Source organism: Paroedura picta, chromosome 8, assembly GCF_049243985.1.
Source record: "Paroedura picta isolate Pp20150507F chromosome 8, Ppicta_v3.0, whole genome shotgun sequence".
NCBI lineage: Eukaryota > Metazoa > Chordata > Lepidosauria > Squamata > Gekkonidae > Paroedura > Paroedura picta.
The window spans coordinates 27968318-27984175 of record NC_135376.1 but is presented as its reverse complement, the minus strand read 5'-3'; the positions used below and the strand labels follow the sequence as shown (position 1 = coordinate 27984175).

General features: G+C 40.5%; 1 protein-coding gene across 2 annotated transcripts in view; it reads right to left on the bottom strand.

The window, feature by feature from the left end:
- DNER (delta/notch like EGF repeat containing) overlaps positions 1-15858 on the bottom strand; it is a 149403-nt gene that overhangs the window by 69013 nt on the left and 64532 nt on the right. For both annotated transcript variants that reach the window (XM_077348830.1, XM_077348831.1), the window contains exons 2-4: positions 6353-6649; positions 5019-5113; positions 3055-3221 (exon numbers count right to left, since the gene is read on the bottom strand). In XM_077348830.1, the coding sequence (XP_077204945.1) occupies positions 3055-3221; positions 5019-5113; positions 6353-6649 (559 nt within the window). The remainder of the gene's footprint in view (positions 1-3054; positions 3222-5018; positions 5114-6352; positions 6650-15858) is intronic.

Below are 15858 nucleotides of genomic sequence, written 5' to 3'. Positions count from 1 at the left end.
CTTCTCACAGCTGTAGCCAATGAAGTTGTGGCCATTTTACTCCCAAACGTTTTTGAGTGGCTGGGTTATTTGGGTGGGTTGCCAAAAAGGGTCCCTTTGCCTTTGCTGTCCTCCCCTACCCCCCTTAGACACTGGGGCTGCAACTTTGATACGCAGATTCCAAATACAAATTGAGAGAGAGAGATAAGCATATGTATCCTATTTTTGCATCTTCTAGTAATCCAATGGTCCTAGTCTGACTGTAAGCAGATCATATGTCAAGGGTCTAGGTCTAAAACAACAACCTAACAATTCCGATAGCCTTATACAGATGCTTGCATATATTACATAGAATTTGTAGCTATGAGAAAAGTTTCCTATATTGCTTCTAGCCAAGGAGACACATAGTTAGACTCATAACAGTCAAAGATGTGAAGCATAAAAAAATATTGATGAGTGTGATAAAGCTCTCTTGATAGTACAGAAGAAGCTCCACTCATTTCATTTATCTTCTGTTTTTCTCCATGATAAATACAAAGATTATTATACATATGGTTGAGGCCCAAGATAACACCTGAATTTACACAAAGCAAGAAGATAGTTGTACTCCCAAGATTAAGGTGACCAGATATCTGGCCCTACAAGGCAGCCTTCCCCCCCCCTCCTCCCTCCCCCGACTCTTAGAAGTGTGGCGGTGGAGCGATGCTGACAATGGCAGCTGGCCCTCCCTCCTCCCTCCCTGCCCCCTCCCCTCTCCCTCCCTGATTGGCCTTAGGGCGGCAGCGGCCTGGGTCAAGGGAAGACTCAAGGCCTGCTCCTGGAGGAGGCAGGGAGGCCTGGAGGAAAAGGCCGCCCGGAGGAAAAGGCACCAGCAGAGCTGGCCGGGAAGCCCCACCCTGGAGCCTGGGCGCCTGCACGGGGGCCTCCTGAGCCCAGGCTGTTTAGTGGGCTGCCTGCTGCATGGGCAAAAATTTTTTTTTACAAATTTAAATTTTTTTTTTAAATGTGAATGCTGCGGGACATTTTGAAAATGCCACGTGACACAGGGCAAATGCCCCAAATGCGGGACTGCCCCGCTAAAGCCGGGAAGGATGGTCAGCTTACCCAAGATTCAGCTGGAGTAACAATAACCCAAGGGTGCACACAGCTCCCAGCAAATACAAAGATTTTCACATTACCATTTTAAACTGGATGTTATTCATTGTTGGCCCAATTTCAAGAAACGTCATGGGGGGTTTCATACAGTGAATTTCCTTCCATTAATGAGCCATCTGAAGTGCTGTGGTCACTTCAAACAGTGTCACCTTTTGCTTCCTGCCCTTTTACACTATGTTATCTTCCTCAGAGGGATTTTTTTAATTTTCTAAGTTGAGCACAATAACACTAAACCAATTCAGCATTTCAGTGCTATAGTAACACCATTAAGATGCCTTGACTCCATGGACTCCATCTCAATGGTGCCACTGAAGTGCTAAATTGGTTGAGCAGTACAGCGCTCAACTTAGAACATTATAAATTAGTCTGTGGAAGATTGCACAGCAAAATCGGGTGGGGAAAAAGAGGTATTTTAAACAGCACATCACTGTGTTTCAGAAGCACAACAAAGGGGTAAAATGCAGTTACCCTCAGAAGCAGCCTAACCATGCTTTGCTAACTCAATGCAAGCCAGTTTGTATAAATAGATAAATAAATTCTGCTACCAGTCAGTTACTAAAACAGTTCTGTCTGTAATGACAGAAAACATTCATTAGCAAAAAGTTATCATTCAGATATAACAAAGTAAATAAAACTGTTTTGTCTTCGCCACTCACAAGGATCTCCTAAAGCAGACAAGTTCCAGACAAGTTTGTAATGTATGAGAGAGAACAAAACAGAAGACTGAGCAGCACAGGAGACACCCAGCCAGACTGGATGACAAGCCTGAAAGGCACAACAGCGAACTCAGAAAGATTTTGAGCTAGCCAAGCACTGAAAGCTTTCAGACAACAGTTCAAAGCACTGCAGCTCATCCAAGGTGCTCTTGGCACAATACTATGTTCTCCTACCTAGCAAAAAAATGAACAGTGACATCGCTCTCTAACTAATGAAATGTTTCCCTTAACATGGCTCCTGGCTTATGCCACTTGAACTAGCTACTTCTGCTCTAAATCTTGGTTATGAAACTAAAACTACTTTTAAAATATCTCCTCTGCATCCCAGAACATCTTTCCTATCCCTTATTTGGAAAAACTGCCAATACAGGAACGTCTTCCACTGCACTTCCAACACGCAGTTTCTTGTTTGTCAAGCTCACATGAATTCCCTGCTTCTTTTCAAGCCTATAAAAATCAAATCCTTTGTTTCCTATTACTCCCCTAATTCTGAAGTTGGAATAATTCCTCCATCTGTGCTCAGTAAGCAGATCCAGAGATATTCTGCTCTGCTCCATATTTCTGCAGAAATATTCTGCTCTGCTTCAAGTTCCCTTGCTCTACTCAGCCATGTGTTCAGTGGCTAATTCTACATTCTACTTCATTTTAGAAATCTCTGCTTTGATTTCTTGGGAAGAAATGGAATTCTCGAACTCACCAACCAACTTCAAATATCTCAGTTTGTGCATGTCTGAAGACTAGCAATACTTGCCATCTCAGGCAGCTTTACCACCCTAATGATCTGTTCTCCTACTCTGTTTTCTCTCTTGCCCCAGCTCTCTCTCAAGTTTACACATTGCACAAATGTTTGTAAGTAGTGGTAACAGTTACATTTATTGTGGGCTTTCAAGTATTTTGTGCTTTCTGAATTTTTAGCATTTTTCTATGAGTGCATTTTAATACTGCTATCAGGGTTTTCAAGTTCATCCAGATTTCAGTTCTTTTTTCAAACTTGTCTAAAAGGTGTTCAAATAAATGTGATGTATCTCATTTACAAAAATCTTCAAATAAATTCTGATCAATGTTAGTACATAACCCACCAAATTCTACTAATTATATCCTTAGTTTATTAGCCCCATATAATAAAGTACTTTGTTGTGTCTTTGAAATTGCTGGTTCTGCATTCAACTGGCAACCTATAATCTAGAACTTAACCCAAACTCACCAATGAAATAGTTGTTTCCTAATTCAAGCATTTCTTCTGTCAGGACAAGTCCTCCCATTGCTTGGAGAAGAGTAACACTTGTGGCATCTATCAGCGAACACTGTTTAAACCTTTCTGTTGTGACTTTCCATAACAAAATAAGGGAAGCCGTAGCATCTTGCCTTATACTAAAAGACAAAAAAAGTTTTAAATAGCAACATCAAAAAGATCATTTTAAAAATATATATATCAAGAAGTACAAAAAGTGAATATATGTAGCACAGCTTCAAATCCAAGACAAGTGTAAAGCAAATAAGCTCTTATTTTAATGCAATGTGTTTTCCCCATAACTGAACACTTAAAGAGGTTAGAGTGAAGTCTAACAGCTTCACTCAGTTAAAGACAATTCAGGCAGGTCTTGGGGTTATAACTGCAAACCCATAAAAAGTCACAAAGGCAAGGATTTTACCCTCCATTCAAGCCAGATGTCACTAGTGACACAGGTTCTGTCTAATCTGTTATGGTTCGATGAAATGTTCACCCCCCAAAATTAAATGGCAAGGACAAAATGATAGCAATACATTGCTGCCAAACTAGAACTTCTGTGACAAGACTGAAATATCAATGTCACTTATTCAGAGTTTGGGGAAAGGATAAGCTATCTACTGTTGGTAGATAGTCAGATGCACTGGGCTGGTAAGAGAGCTTGAAAGCTTAGTAAATAAGAATCCAAGAACTAAAGAAGATAAGAGACTGAGAGGCTATGAACTTGAGGCTGGCTGAGAATTAGGAAATGGGCACAAAAGCAAGAAGCAGAGGACTCAAAAAGCAACAGAGATAGGAGAAACTAGAAAGCTGTGAGACTGCCAGGAGTCCGTAGACAAGGAAGACGGATTTTGAGGCAGGAGGACTGTGGAAAAGGGAGCCAAAAGAAAAGGAGAAATGGCTAAAATGTTGTCAGCTACTGAATTAAATACTGTCTTACCAAAATAAAATCTATAGCTATATTTCAGTAGCTGCAGTGCATATCCAGCATATTTTTAATATGTTAATTTATGAAGGCAGTGTATAGCTCACCTTTCTCACAGAACACAAGGCAGATCCCAAAACACAGGAAACAGTTCAATCAGCCAGCACAATGCAAGACAACCAGGATTGCAGAAATTGGGGAACAGTGCAACCAGGCAACTGCCTTAGGCATCACATGCCATAAACAATTCTGAGTGTAGATTACGGAGGTATAGGACAGGAGAGTGAAAGGAAGATGATACATACAAAAATCACTGCAGTGGACAACTATCTTGTTCCTTTATACAAGCACCTTCCTGGGCTGTGCCAACTATACTGCAATTCTGATTCTTGAATGCCCTCTTGAACACTTCTGTATGGCCATGGAACAGCAGCAGCTATGCTGTGCTGACCCATGGCAACATGGGTTCATTCTAAGCCCTAGATCCAAATCAGGCTACCAAGACCTAGGCTGTGCTGCAGGAGGAACACTGCTGCTTACCAAAAAGATAAGGTTTGTTGTTCCATTTTGTGAACACACATGACACTGCTTTACACATTTTCTATATGGCCTACTCTAAGTAGTAGTGACACCCTGGAATCTTGAGTTCTTTTGTATCTTCTACTACTTGATCCCTTTAAACTGATTCTTCTAAACCCTAGAAAGCCACCCAAGCCAATGGTTTTTGTGTGAGGTATTAAATGTATAGCGTTAGATATGGATCTAATTTTGAAATTTCACTGAAATCTCATGGAGGTGGGAGAAAAGGAAGAAGGTATGGAGGAGTGGATTTGCTATGAAATATAGACACAATCTGACATAAACTGCTATGAAAAAAGGCTGCAAGGAGCCAAGTGATGTGCCTGGTTTTCCTGGCCCCAATGACTAACTCTGCAATTGTCATTTAAGATAATAAGAACTGGGGAAGCCAAAGTATTTTAATAATATCTTTGTACAATGAAGGAGAATTTCTTACTTTATTGATGTATTATTTGGAACTTCAAATGATATAAGGCGACCCCCACCAGAATTATTGGAGCTGGCATTTCCACAAGCCACATCGGGAATTATCTGGGAGGGAAATATAATGAACATGTTATGACATTTCATGTAAAAGCAGGGAAAGTGATATACTTTTTAAAGACCCTGAAATAAAAATATCTGCCAGGGGAAAATGTAGGGTTCTCTTACAGAATAGAGTTTGCCTTTAAAAGATATCAGTCAACGCATTGTGGAATTTCATAATGTGATATGCCAGATAAATCCGTGTGACTGCAAAGTGAACCTTTAAATATCAGGTAATATAAACACTTGAGACATCTGAAAGTGTAGCAGGAAGAACTGATAGTAAGCTTAACTGAGACACACTATCACAGTTTCAGCAAACCACTGATAATAACTCTGCCACCTGATCCCTACAACAAAGAAGCCTGTTATTTTTTTTCTCACTGACAGATACAAAATAAACTGAGCCATCACTACCTGTCAAGGAAAGAAATCCATGATTCTTATAGCATCTCTTGTAAAATAATTTCAGTCATAAAATAGTCAGTATCAGAAATGTATTATGTTGATCGTTAGGAGGGCTGATATAGAGTCTCTAGTTTCTTCTTAAGAGCCTCTTGTGGCGCAGAGTGGTAAAGCAGCCAATATGCTGTTTGAAGCTCTGCCCATGAGGCTGCGAGTTCAATCCCAGCAGCCGGCTCAAGGTCGACTCAGCCTTCCATCCTTCTGAAGTTGGTAAAATGAGTACCCAGCTTGCTGGGGGGTAAACGGTAATGACTGGGGAAGTCACTAGCAAACCACCCCATACTGAGTCTGCCAAGAAAACGCTGGAGGGCCTCACCCCAAGGGTCAGACATGACCCGGTGCTTGCACAGGGGATACCTTTACCTTTACCTTTAGTTTCTTCTTCCATTATGCATAGAGCACGACTGAAGGCTTCTAAGCAGGGAAAGCCTTGAATCAAAACCAGTTGACCATGACGTCTGAATGGAGGTATCAGAGTGAACTGGGATTGGTCCTCCCCCGCCCACCCTGCTCCAATCTGAGACTCAAAACTCAGTCAGAATCCTGGTAAAGGGAGAATGGATTCTCCTCGATTCCTGCATATAGACACCATTATAAACATGTCATAAAACTGATTATTTCTTCCAACTGACTTCATGGGTCATATTCTGTGAATGTTCATATAACAGCTCACTTATAGGTAATAGCAGGTCCTATGTTACTCTAAAAGGCCTTCAACGCAGCTGCACTGCAGGCATTTTAAAATGGCACAGAAATTTATATCATGAACATTCTTCTTACCTCTACTTCATTCCATTTCAGGTCCACAACTTTTTGTCCCTCTTTTGGCTCCCACGTAGGCAGTGTCACTGTGGCTTGTGATCGTGGCAAGACCATGTCAGGTTCTGTGGTGGCCAGTGCTGGCCTGTTCTGGCTTGGCACCTTCGATTCTGTCCATCCTATTGTGGGAGGACTATAAACTGAATGTTCGCAGTTTGTACCTTCATAGCCTTCATCACATACACACAGATAGCCGTCACTGTTACTACTGCAGTTGCCATGGTGGCAAGGACTGCTGGTACATGAATCTGAAACAAACTGAACAGAAAACAATACAATTGACCAATTAATACCATGAAATAGGATTTGCTTTTTGCCATGATGACGAACAGACTAAAATTCATGCATAGCCTAGGTAATTTCAAAGGCTTTACATAAGCAATTACATATGGTTCATTGTTCACATTTCAATTAAAGGATTCCCAGGTTTTCCAGATTAATCAAGGAAGCAGAAAGGATAAAGAGAATCTGGTGACAGTGGGCACTTAAAAGCTTAACACAACCTTTCTCAACTTTTTCACTATCAAGAAAACCCTGAAACATTCTTCAGGCTTCGAGAAATCCCAGAAGTGGTGTGATCCTCCATAATATGATTGGGAAGCATAGCTGTGCATCTACCTACCTGGAGCCCCTCCCCTTCCCACCTCCTCCAGGCCCATCACTGGCCATTTTGGGTGGAAGGAGCTGGTCAACATAACCATATATGTTCATATCACTCAATAAATGTTTAACAAATTTTAAAAATATATACAAAATTAATTAACTCCTGCCCACTCGATTAACCCTTCCAGGACTATCAAGAAACCCTAATAAAATAAAACCCTAATTGAGACAGCCTGGCTTAATAGAATAATCTTGTGATAGTATCTTCTTGGAATGCCCTAGAAATCCATGCTATTTGGGGGGAAATTATGTGTTGAAAGTATAATGTGCTGTTTTATGCGAAACTAAGATAAGGTCAGAGAGATCTTGCTCTTTTCACTGAGTTAAACAGAAGATTTGTGTAACATCAGTATTCTTGATATGACGCTAGCCAGTCATTGATATTCTGCTCTCAGTAATCACTAATTAATTAACGGCTTCAACTAAAATTGGATGAACAACTTGGTTTCTTCCATATTTCAGTTCAAGAACACTATTTTTTAAACCTGCACAGATAAAATCACTTATTAAATTTAGCATTTTTTTATTTTTACTGAAAGTAATGGTACAGTTTTAGAATTGATGTCATACCCCAAAACTAGCAGTCACAGTTAAGGATAGCTTCACAAATTCCAGCTCCAAAATAGCGAAACATTCAATATGATAGTCAGGGGCTATAACTTGGTTACACTCAAAGTCAAAAGGGAAATTATATGTCAACTATCACAAAAAGCATCAAATATCATGTGGCCGTAGCCAGGTTTGCCTGTCCAAAACACTCTCTTGTGGAAAGATTTACTTGCTTACACTGGTTTTCTTGTGTTTCCATGGCCAAACAGCAGCTGCAAGGACTTGCTTTCTCAATCAAGATTCTAGTTGTAATACAGAACCTTTTGGCTGAATTTTGCATCACTTTTTAGTTAAAGTAGCTTTGCCTTGTGCCTTTGCGCTTATTCTCATATCTAATGTGCATCTGAACCATATTTATATCTGCAATCTCTAAATTATTACAGTCACTCTTCATTACAGCCCGCAGGCCATTAAGAAACAAAACAAAAACAACTTCCCATTAATATAAAGTTAATTACCTACATGTAATCTCAGCATACATCATTCATCCTAGTATCGTCATAGAAAATGAGGCCATTGTTTCAGATACAGCTTTTGTCTATTCCAACCATAAAGGAGACATATTTTGTACAATTTAGGAAATAGGATAATCCTAAAATGTACAACCTTGAACAAGGACATCATCTTCTATATCCTAGGAGCAGCAGCAAAATCTAAGGACTACTACAAGCCTTCTGTTCATGAAAAAAATGCTGTGTCATAAAATGATATAGCATGATTTAGTCCCTTGTGGATCCATGATGAATTTGAACAAGAGATTCCTAGTTGCAGATGTATGTTCTATAGGCCTGTGGAAAGTGGACTTTACACATTGCTAGGAACCAGCAATAACAAAAAAATTAGCCTGACTCTCACAAGGTATGTGAAACACTTACCTGCTCTGGGCTCCTTGGTCCCTCCCCACTTCTCTTTCTCTCTCTCTTACACACACTCCTTCTCTCCATTCCACCTTGCCCTTGCTCCCCATACCTGTTGCTTCCCTGACCTCCTCCCTGGTCCCTCCCCCCATCTCTCAGACACCAACACGCACACAAGCAAACAATCTCCTTTCTCCCCATTGACCCTTCCCTTGCCCCTCTTACTGTTTACTCCCCTCTTACCATTCACTTCCCTGACCTACTCCCTGGTCCCTCGTCCCTCCCACAGACATACAACCAGGCTCCCTTTTTCCTCCCACCTCCCCTCCTCACCTCTTGCAGCAGTGCTGGCCAGGCTTGCTGCTGTACCTCCCAGGTCTGCAGAGGCTGCACAGCCACTGCCTCCATCCACAGAGGCTTCGTGGACATTGCCTGGGCCTGTGGAAGCTGCACGGCCTCAGCTGCAGCCTTGACCTCCTCCACCAGTCACCCCCCTGCCTCTTCTAGTACGTTCTCTGTGGCAGAACTAGATGTCATGTCCATATTAACATCCATTTAGGGAAGCATGCTAGAAGATGAGTTCCACATCAATAAGTTCCCAGATGGATCATCCCTCATGGTAGAACAATTTGGTTAAAAAATAAGATAAACATATAAACACATGCAGTTATGGGAAAAAAGAGTTGGTTTTTATACCCCAGTTTTCACTGCCCAAAGGAGTCCCAAAATGGCTCACCATCACCTTCCCTTCCTCTCCCCACAACAGACACCCCGTAAAGTAGGTGAGGCTGAGAGAGCTCTGACAGAACTGCAGAATAGCAGTATCAGGGCTGTGACAAGCCCAAGGTCACCCAGCTGGTTGCATGTGGAGGAGAGGAGAATCAAATCTGGCTTGCCAGGTTAGAAGCCACTGTTCCTAAGTACTACACCATGCTGGTTCTGGAAACTCTAGGGTTTCATAAGAGCAAGTGGTTGCAGCATGTGCTCTATTGTTATCTGCTTCTGTATTTATCCATGGAACATCTGACTGTCAGCTTGCATCTATAGAAATACTGGTACAAGTCAGCAGATGCAGAACTTAGCTGACAAAGCATGAGCTGACAATGAAAAAAATCATAATTCACACCAATTTGTATGTGGTTTTCAGACAAAAGTACTCCAAGGTGACTTTAATACTGCATTTAAAGGACCCCCTTCCCCCCCGAAGTCAGAGAAAACAAAGAAAAAAAGATTTTAAAGCATCACTATAATACCTATAGCAAATTGCTCTATTCACACTGTACTTTCTCACATAATGGTGTTTCCAGAATGTGAGAAAGACTATTTTGGTCCATACCTACTGCAGTTTCTCTGCTTGGATATGACTTTTAAGCTATTAGTCTTCAACAGAGAAGCCACAGTGGACCATTTCTAAAGCAGACCACATCAGAGGGGCAACACCATTTTTAATTTGTTTCTTTTAAAATAAGGAGAAAGAACATGAAGGAAGGTAAACATGAGGGAAGGTAAACTCATCTTTTTTTTTTAATGCACAAAATAGAAAACCACATGAATCCAATGAAGGTACCTTGTACTGATTCAGACCTCTGATCTACCAAGGTCAGAACTGCATATAGTCACAGTGGCAGTGGCTCCCCAGGAACTTAGGCTGAGGTCCTTCACATCACTCGTTATGTAACCTTTTAACCTGGGGTTGCATGAAAACACTGAAGAATGGCCCTTCCTGTCCTTAACTGGTATCTTTTCTATGAGAACATTCATTCATTTTTAGCCCGCCTCTCTCAAACGATTCAAGGCAGGTTACAGCATACATAAAAAAACAATAAAATCTACCCCATAAAACCACATAATTCCATAACCCCAACAACAAGATGGCTAAAAAAACCTTCTCCCTACGCACAGCCAACCTGCCAAGGGAGATCGCTAGATGGTACAGACTCAGATGTGCAGCCGTGTTGGTATGAAGTAACACAATAAAATCAGAGTCCAGTAGCACCTTTAAGACCAACAAAGGTTTATTCAGAAAGTGAGCTTTCGAGTGCAAGCACTCTTCTGAATAAATCTTTGTTGGTCTTAAAGGTGCTACTGGACTCTGATTTTATTGTGCTGCTTCAGACCGACCCGGCTACTCATTTGAACCTGTAGTTAAGCCTGTAGTTAAGCCTGTATTAAACAAAAAAACTTTGCTGGCAAGAGAGGTTTGGCAAATTATAGAACTGTGCTTAACTTCCTTTTATAAATAACATCACGGAGCAAATGATGGCACAGCAACTTAGTCTACTTGGAAAGCAAATCTATCCTTATTCATTCAGGCTTCGGGCCTGCTTTGAGGACTGAGACAGCTTTGGTTGTTTTGGTGGATTCTCAATTAACAAATGAACAGCAGCGTAAATGCTTCTTGAGCAGTCTTTTTGACACTGAAGATCATTATGACTGAAACAACTGGAAACTCTAGAGAAACTGGGGCTCTGACTAGCTCTCCAATGATTTGGGTTATTTCTATCTGCAGGAGCATAAAGAGCTATGATGGTAGTACTTAGAAGTAGCAGTGGTAGTAGTGGAACTTATCCTGAGCAATGGTATGAAGGGTATGGAGCAATTAATCTGATTATCATTTTCAATTTAATGCTTCCAGTGTAACTTATTTATAAAGTGAATTGGTTGTTTTCTGCCTAAAAGGCACTCAAGACAATGTATAAGCAGCCAAAACTATAAAACCAAATGACAACCAGAATAAAAATATCCTATTTATATAAAAGTCAGTTCTAAACATTATGAAGTACTCCCAGTATTCAAACATACTATAGAATGGACAAGAGAACCTTCTGCAATATGAGATGCAGTTGTTGGAGAACCACCTTCACTAGGTAGCTCTAATTCTCACCAATACAGACCAGCTAGTGATGTGCAATACATTACTATGTACATATGACACTTAAAGAGACTCCTGCAGTATGTTGGCCTATTTCTACACTTCCTCTTGTAATAAGAATGGGTTCACTGAAAATATGGTAGTAGCACATGCCCAGGAGAGAAGGGGTATACCTTGCTTCACTGAAAAAATACCTTGAAATGGATCTGAAATATGGCAGAAAAAACACTTCATGCAAGCCTATCCCTATCAAACTCTTAAATAAAACAAATCCACTTTTAAGAGGGTGCAGCAATGCTGCATTCCACGCTTATTTAGCAATGTCTGTGTGGGTAAAGTCCTAGGAACAATTCAAATATTCCACCAAACTCTATAGAACTTATAAGGAAACTTTTCTCTCTACAATGATTCTTAAAAACAGTGCATCCTCCTAATTCCCCCTTCCAAAAATGCCAAATTTTTGCACATTTCATGTCAGCAAATGATCTTTACTCTATTCAGCACCTTCTGTTCGATCTCTTACACACAACAGCTTTGTTTGATTCTGCTATGCCAACTGTGGTAACGGTAGCTTTTGTGGGTGGAAAGTACTAATCAACATTGTAGAACTGGCATGTTAGTTTGTACGACAGTACAATGCGACTGGTTATATGATCTCATACTGTTGTGGTAATTGTTAAACCAATTCTAAATGGTATGTGCTATACTATAAAAGCTATCTGTTTTAAGTAACAGTCATTGATTCATTAGTCATCTGCTAAGAAAAAGATAGGCAATCATGCACAAGAGAAGAAGAACTAGGCCTTTGCATGCTCTCAAGATGTACTTAAAAGTATATGAATGTCTCCAAATACTTAACAGCATTTTTAAATGGTTCCCTTATGTATGTTTCCATTTTTGCCTCTCAGATATTTACCACATTTGTGTGTTCCTACAGAAACAGTTTTCTTGTAAGACTGTTAATCTTAACATCCGGGTTGTGAACCGTAAAACAGAAAAAAAAGTTCTGCATATAGATAACATTTTCCCCTAAGAATTTCTACATTGCTATGGTTGGTTAAGAAATATGAAAAACCTATAATGGAAGACTCATTTTAAAATTATCCTTCTATTGCATATAATCACCTTAATGTACCAACTGACTTGGCATTGCTGCTTGGCTGTGAATAATAGTTCCTTAATTCCACTTCCTTAAACAGTCTCCTTTATTTCCATTCAAATACTTGTTATGCTGCCTTGACTGAATTATCATTTCCATAGTTCTCACCTTGATGCCACTTGCCCTGATGAATGTTGGCTTCTCCAGTACTAGTAACTCATATATATAATCTTCTATCATGCATTATTTAAAGAATTTACAGGGTTTTAGCAAAAGAATTCATGACATCAGTTGTACCATTTTTCTCTCCACTATATTGGTAAAACCAGCTTCACTGAGTTGTAGTGACTAGTTCTTACAACATATGACAATCATTGCCACAACCCTCCAACAATATTTGAACTCAGATATTGCATGTCAGGATTGATGCTGTGGTTATTTCTCATGCTCGCTTTTCCCATTCCTATTGTATTTATATGTTTAGTGTACTTAGTGTACTTTCTTATCCTGCTTTTCTCCTCAATGGGTACCCAAAGTGTGCACATAAACAAACAAAAATCAAAAAGGTACTCAAAACTTCCTGAGCTAGGCCAATTTCACTGAGTTGCTCTATCAAGGCCACCAGCCATGGGTAAAAGCCCTTTGGCTTGTGCCTCCAGTCTCATCCAGGCATTAAGTACCTGCAATAGGAGGAAAACAGATGCACAATCAGTTTGTATCTTACAAACAGATGGCAGCCATTTTTGTATAATTCCTCCCTTTCTAACTCCCCTTCTAACTAGCTTGGTGTGAGATCCAGTTTGGTGTAGTGGTTAGGAGTGCGGACTTCTAATCTGGCGAGCCTGGTTTGATTCTGAACTCACCCACAAGAAGCCAGCTGAGTGACCTTGGGCTCGCCACAGCACTGATAAAGCTGTTCTGACTGAGCAGTAATATCAGGGCTCTCTCAGCCTCAACGGGGTGTCTGTTGTGGGGAGAGGAAAGGGAATGCGACTGTAAGCCACTTTGATACTCCTTTGGGTAGAGAAAAGAATGGCTACCAGTTGAATTCCGGATCAGACTAAAGGTTCTGGTAATTACCTTCAAGGCCATACGCGGTCAGGGCCCAGTGTACCTGAGGGACTGCCTCCCCGCCTATGCCCCCAAAAGAGCTCTACGCTCTACTGCCTCCAATCAGCTAAGGATCCCTGGCCCTAAAGAAGTCCGTCTGGTCTCGACCAGGGCCAGAGCATTCTCTGTTCTGGCCCCTACCTGGTGGAACGAGCTCCCAGAAGAGATCAGGGCCCTGACGGAGCTTAAACAGTTCCGCAGGGCCTGCAAAAAGGAGCTCCTCCATCAGGCATTTGGCCGAGACCAGACGTAATCTACAGCGACCAAGGGCCCCTGCTCCCCCCACCCCCCCTCAGAATTCAATCAATAAGCCACCCCCCTCAGAATCCCATCAACAAGCCCGGGACCTGTTTGTATCACAACTGTTTACTGTTATCCGGGGAGGGCGGTATAGAAGTATGATAGATAGATAGATAGATAGATAGATAGATAGATAGATAGATAGATAGATAGATAGATAGATAGATAGATAGATAGATAGATAGATAGATAGATAGATAGATAGATAGATAGATAGATAGATAGATAGATAGATAGATAGATAGATAGATAGATAGATAGATAGATAGATAGATAGATAGATAGATAGATAGATAGATAGATAGATAGATAGATAGATAAGAACCAGCTCTTCTTCTTCATGTGAACTCTAGTTCCTCAGAATCTGCTGATCTATCCCTCCAGAGCTAACTTTTCAGAGGAAGGCAAAAAAAAAAAAAAAAAACCCAAAGCAAACCAGACTTCTAAAATATGAAGCAAGAACATTTTAAGATTATAAAGACAGCAGTCCATCACATTCAGAATTTTTGTTTTAAAAAGAGTTTTGAATAGAACCATTAAAAGATAGGTTTAACCAGTTTCCAGAAGAAAACAGTTTTATGAGTCAGCTCTGAATCTGTGGATGAACAGGGATTTAATAATTAAGTTCCTGTGTAAATATTCTTTCTACTGTTCCTCCTGTAGACTACCCCAGGTGTATTTGTACACAAGAGATGCATTAATTTGCAAGCATATGTACATGACAGATAAGTTGCAGAATAAGCATTAATGGAGCCATTCCCCCCCCCCCTTTTTTTTTGCTGTCCATTCTTTTGTCTCCTTCTACTTTTATCTGATTGAGCAAGGTTCCTGACAGTCTGGCCCTGTAATGTGTTCTGACCTTTTAAGAGTTCTTTTTCAGTATCCATTGCAGCTTGAGACTTTTGATGTGTTCCTAGGCTTATACTTAATTCTACCTCAGTGTCTGTCACAAAGTTAGCTTCAATAGCTATGTGTACCCTCTTTATTTCTTGGCTTCTCCCTTCAGCTTCTTTCATTACTCCTATCTCCCGTTCTGCTGCTTTCTTATGTTCCCTCGGGAGAACATGTTGGAACAGTGATCTCTTTGTTTAAGTCTATTTGTTGTTTGTTAGGTCTAGTGAAAGGTTTGAGACATAGTTAGGAAAGGCCATGAGTTAACTTTAGGGTTAGGTATGAATCATAGAATCATAGAGTTGGAAGGGGCCATACAGGCCATCTATTCCAACCCCCTGCTCATCACAGGATCAGCCCAAAGCATCCTAAAGCCCAAAGCATCCTATGCTTAGGTATAATTTGCATTGAGGAGTGGTCGGCATAAGCAGTAGTGTTAGGCCTGGCGAAGAGTTAGAGACATGGTTAGGAAAGACTATAGGAGCAGTACAGCCAGGGAACAGTAAAACACATGGTTAGGAAAAGAACAGTAAAACACATAGGATGTGTAAATATTTTCTTGACATTGTTTTGCATGTAAAAATATGGAATTGATATTAGGAATTTATATTAGGCTATATAATTGGGGTAGAGTTACGGACAGCTTAAGTATGGTTCAGGCTGGGAATTGATAAGGTTTAAAAGGAGCAATAGGGCTAGGGAAGAGTAAGAGACATGGTTACGAAAGACCTTGGGATGTATAATATTTTACATTATTTTACATGTGAATATGTTAAAAATGGGGATTCATATTTGGGTTAATTTTAGAGTTAGGGTTAGCTTAGGTATGGGTTGCACTGGGGAGTGGTTTGTCTTAGAGGGAGTATTTGGTCTACTGAAGTGTTTGAGACATGGTTAGGAAAGGCCATTTTTTACAGGGATTCATATTAGGTTATCTATTCAGGTTAGGGTTGGGGTTAGCTTGGGTATCATTCAGGGTTAATTAGGGCTAGAGAAGAGTAAGAAACATGGTTAGGAATGGAAGTATGTATTATTTTACATGTAAAATATGTTAAAATGGGGGTTC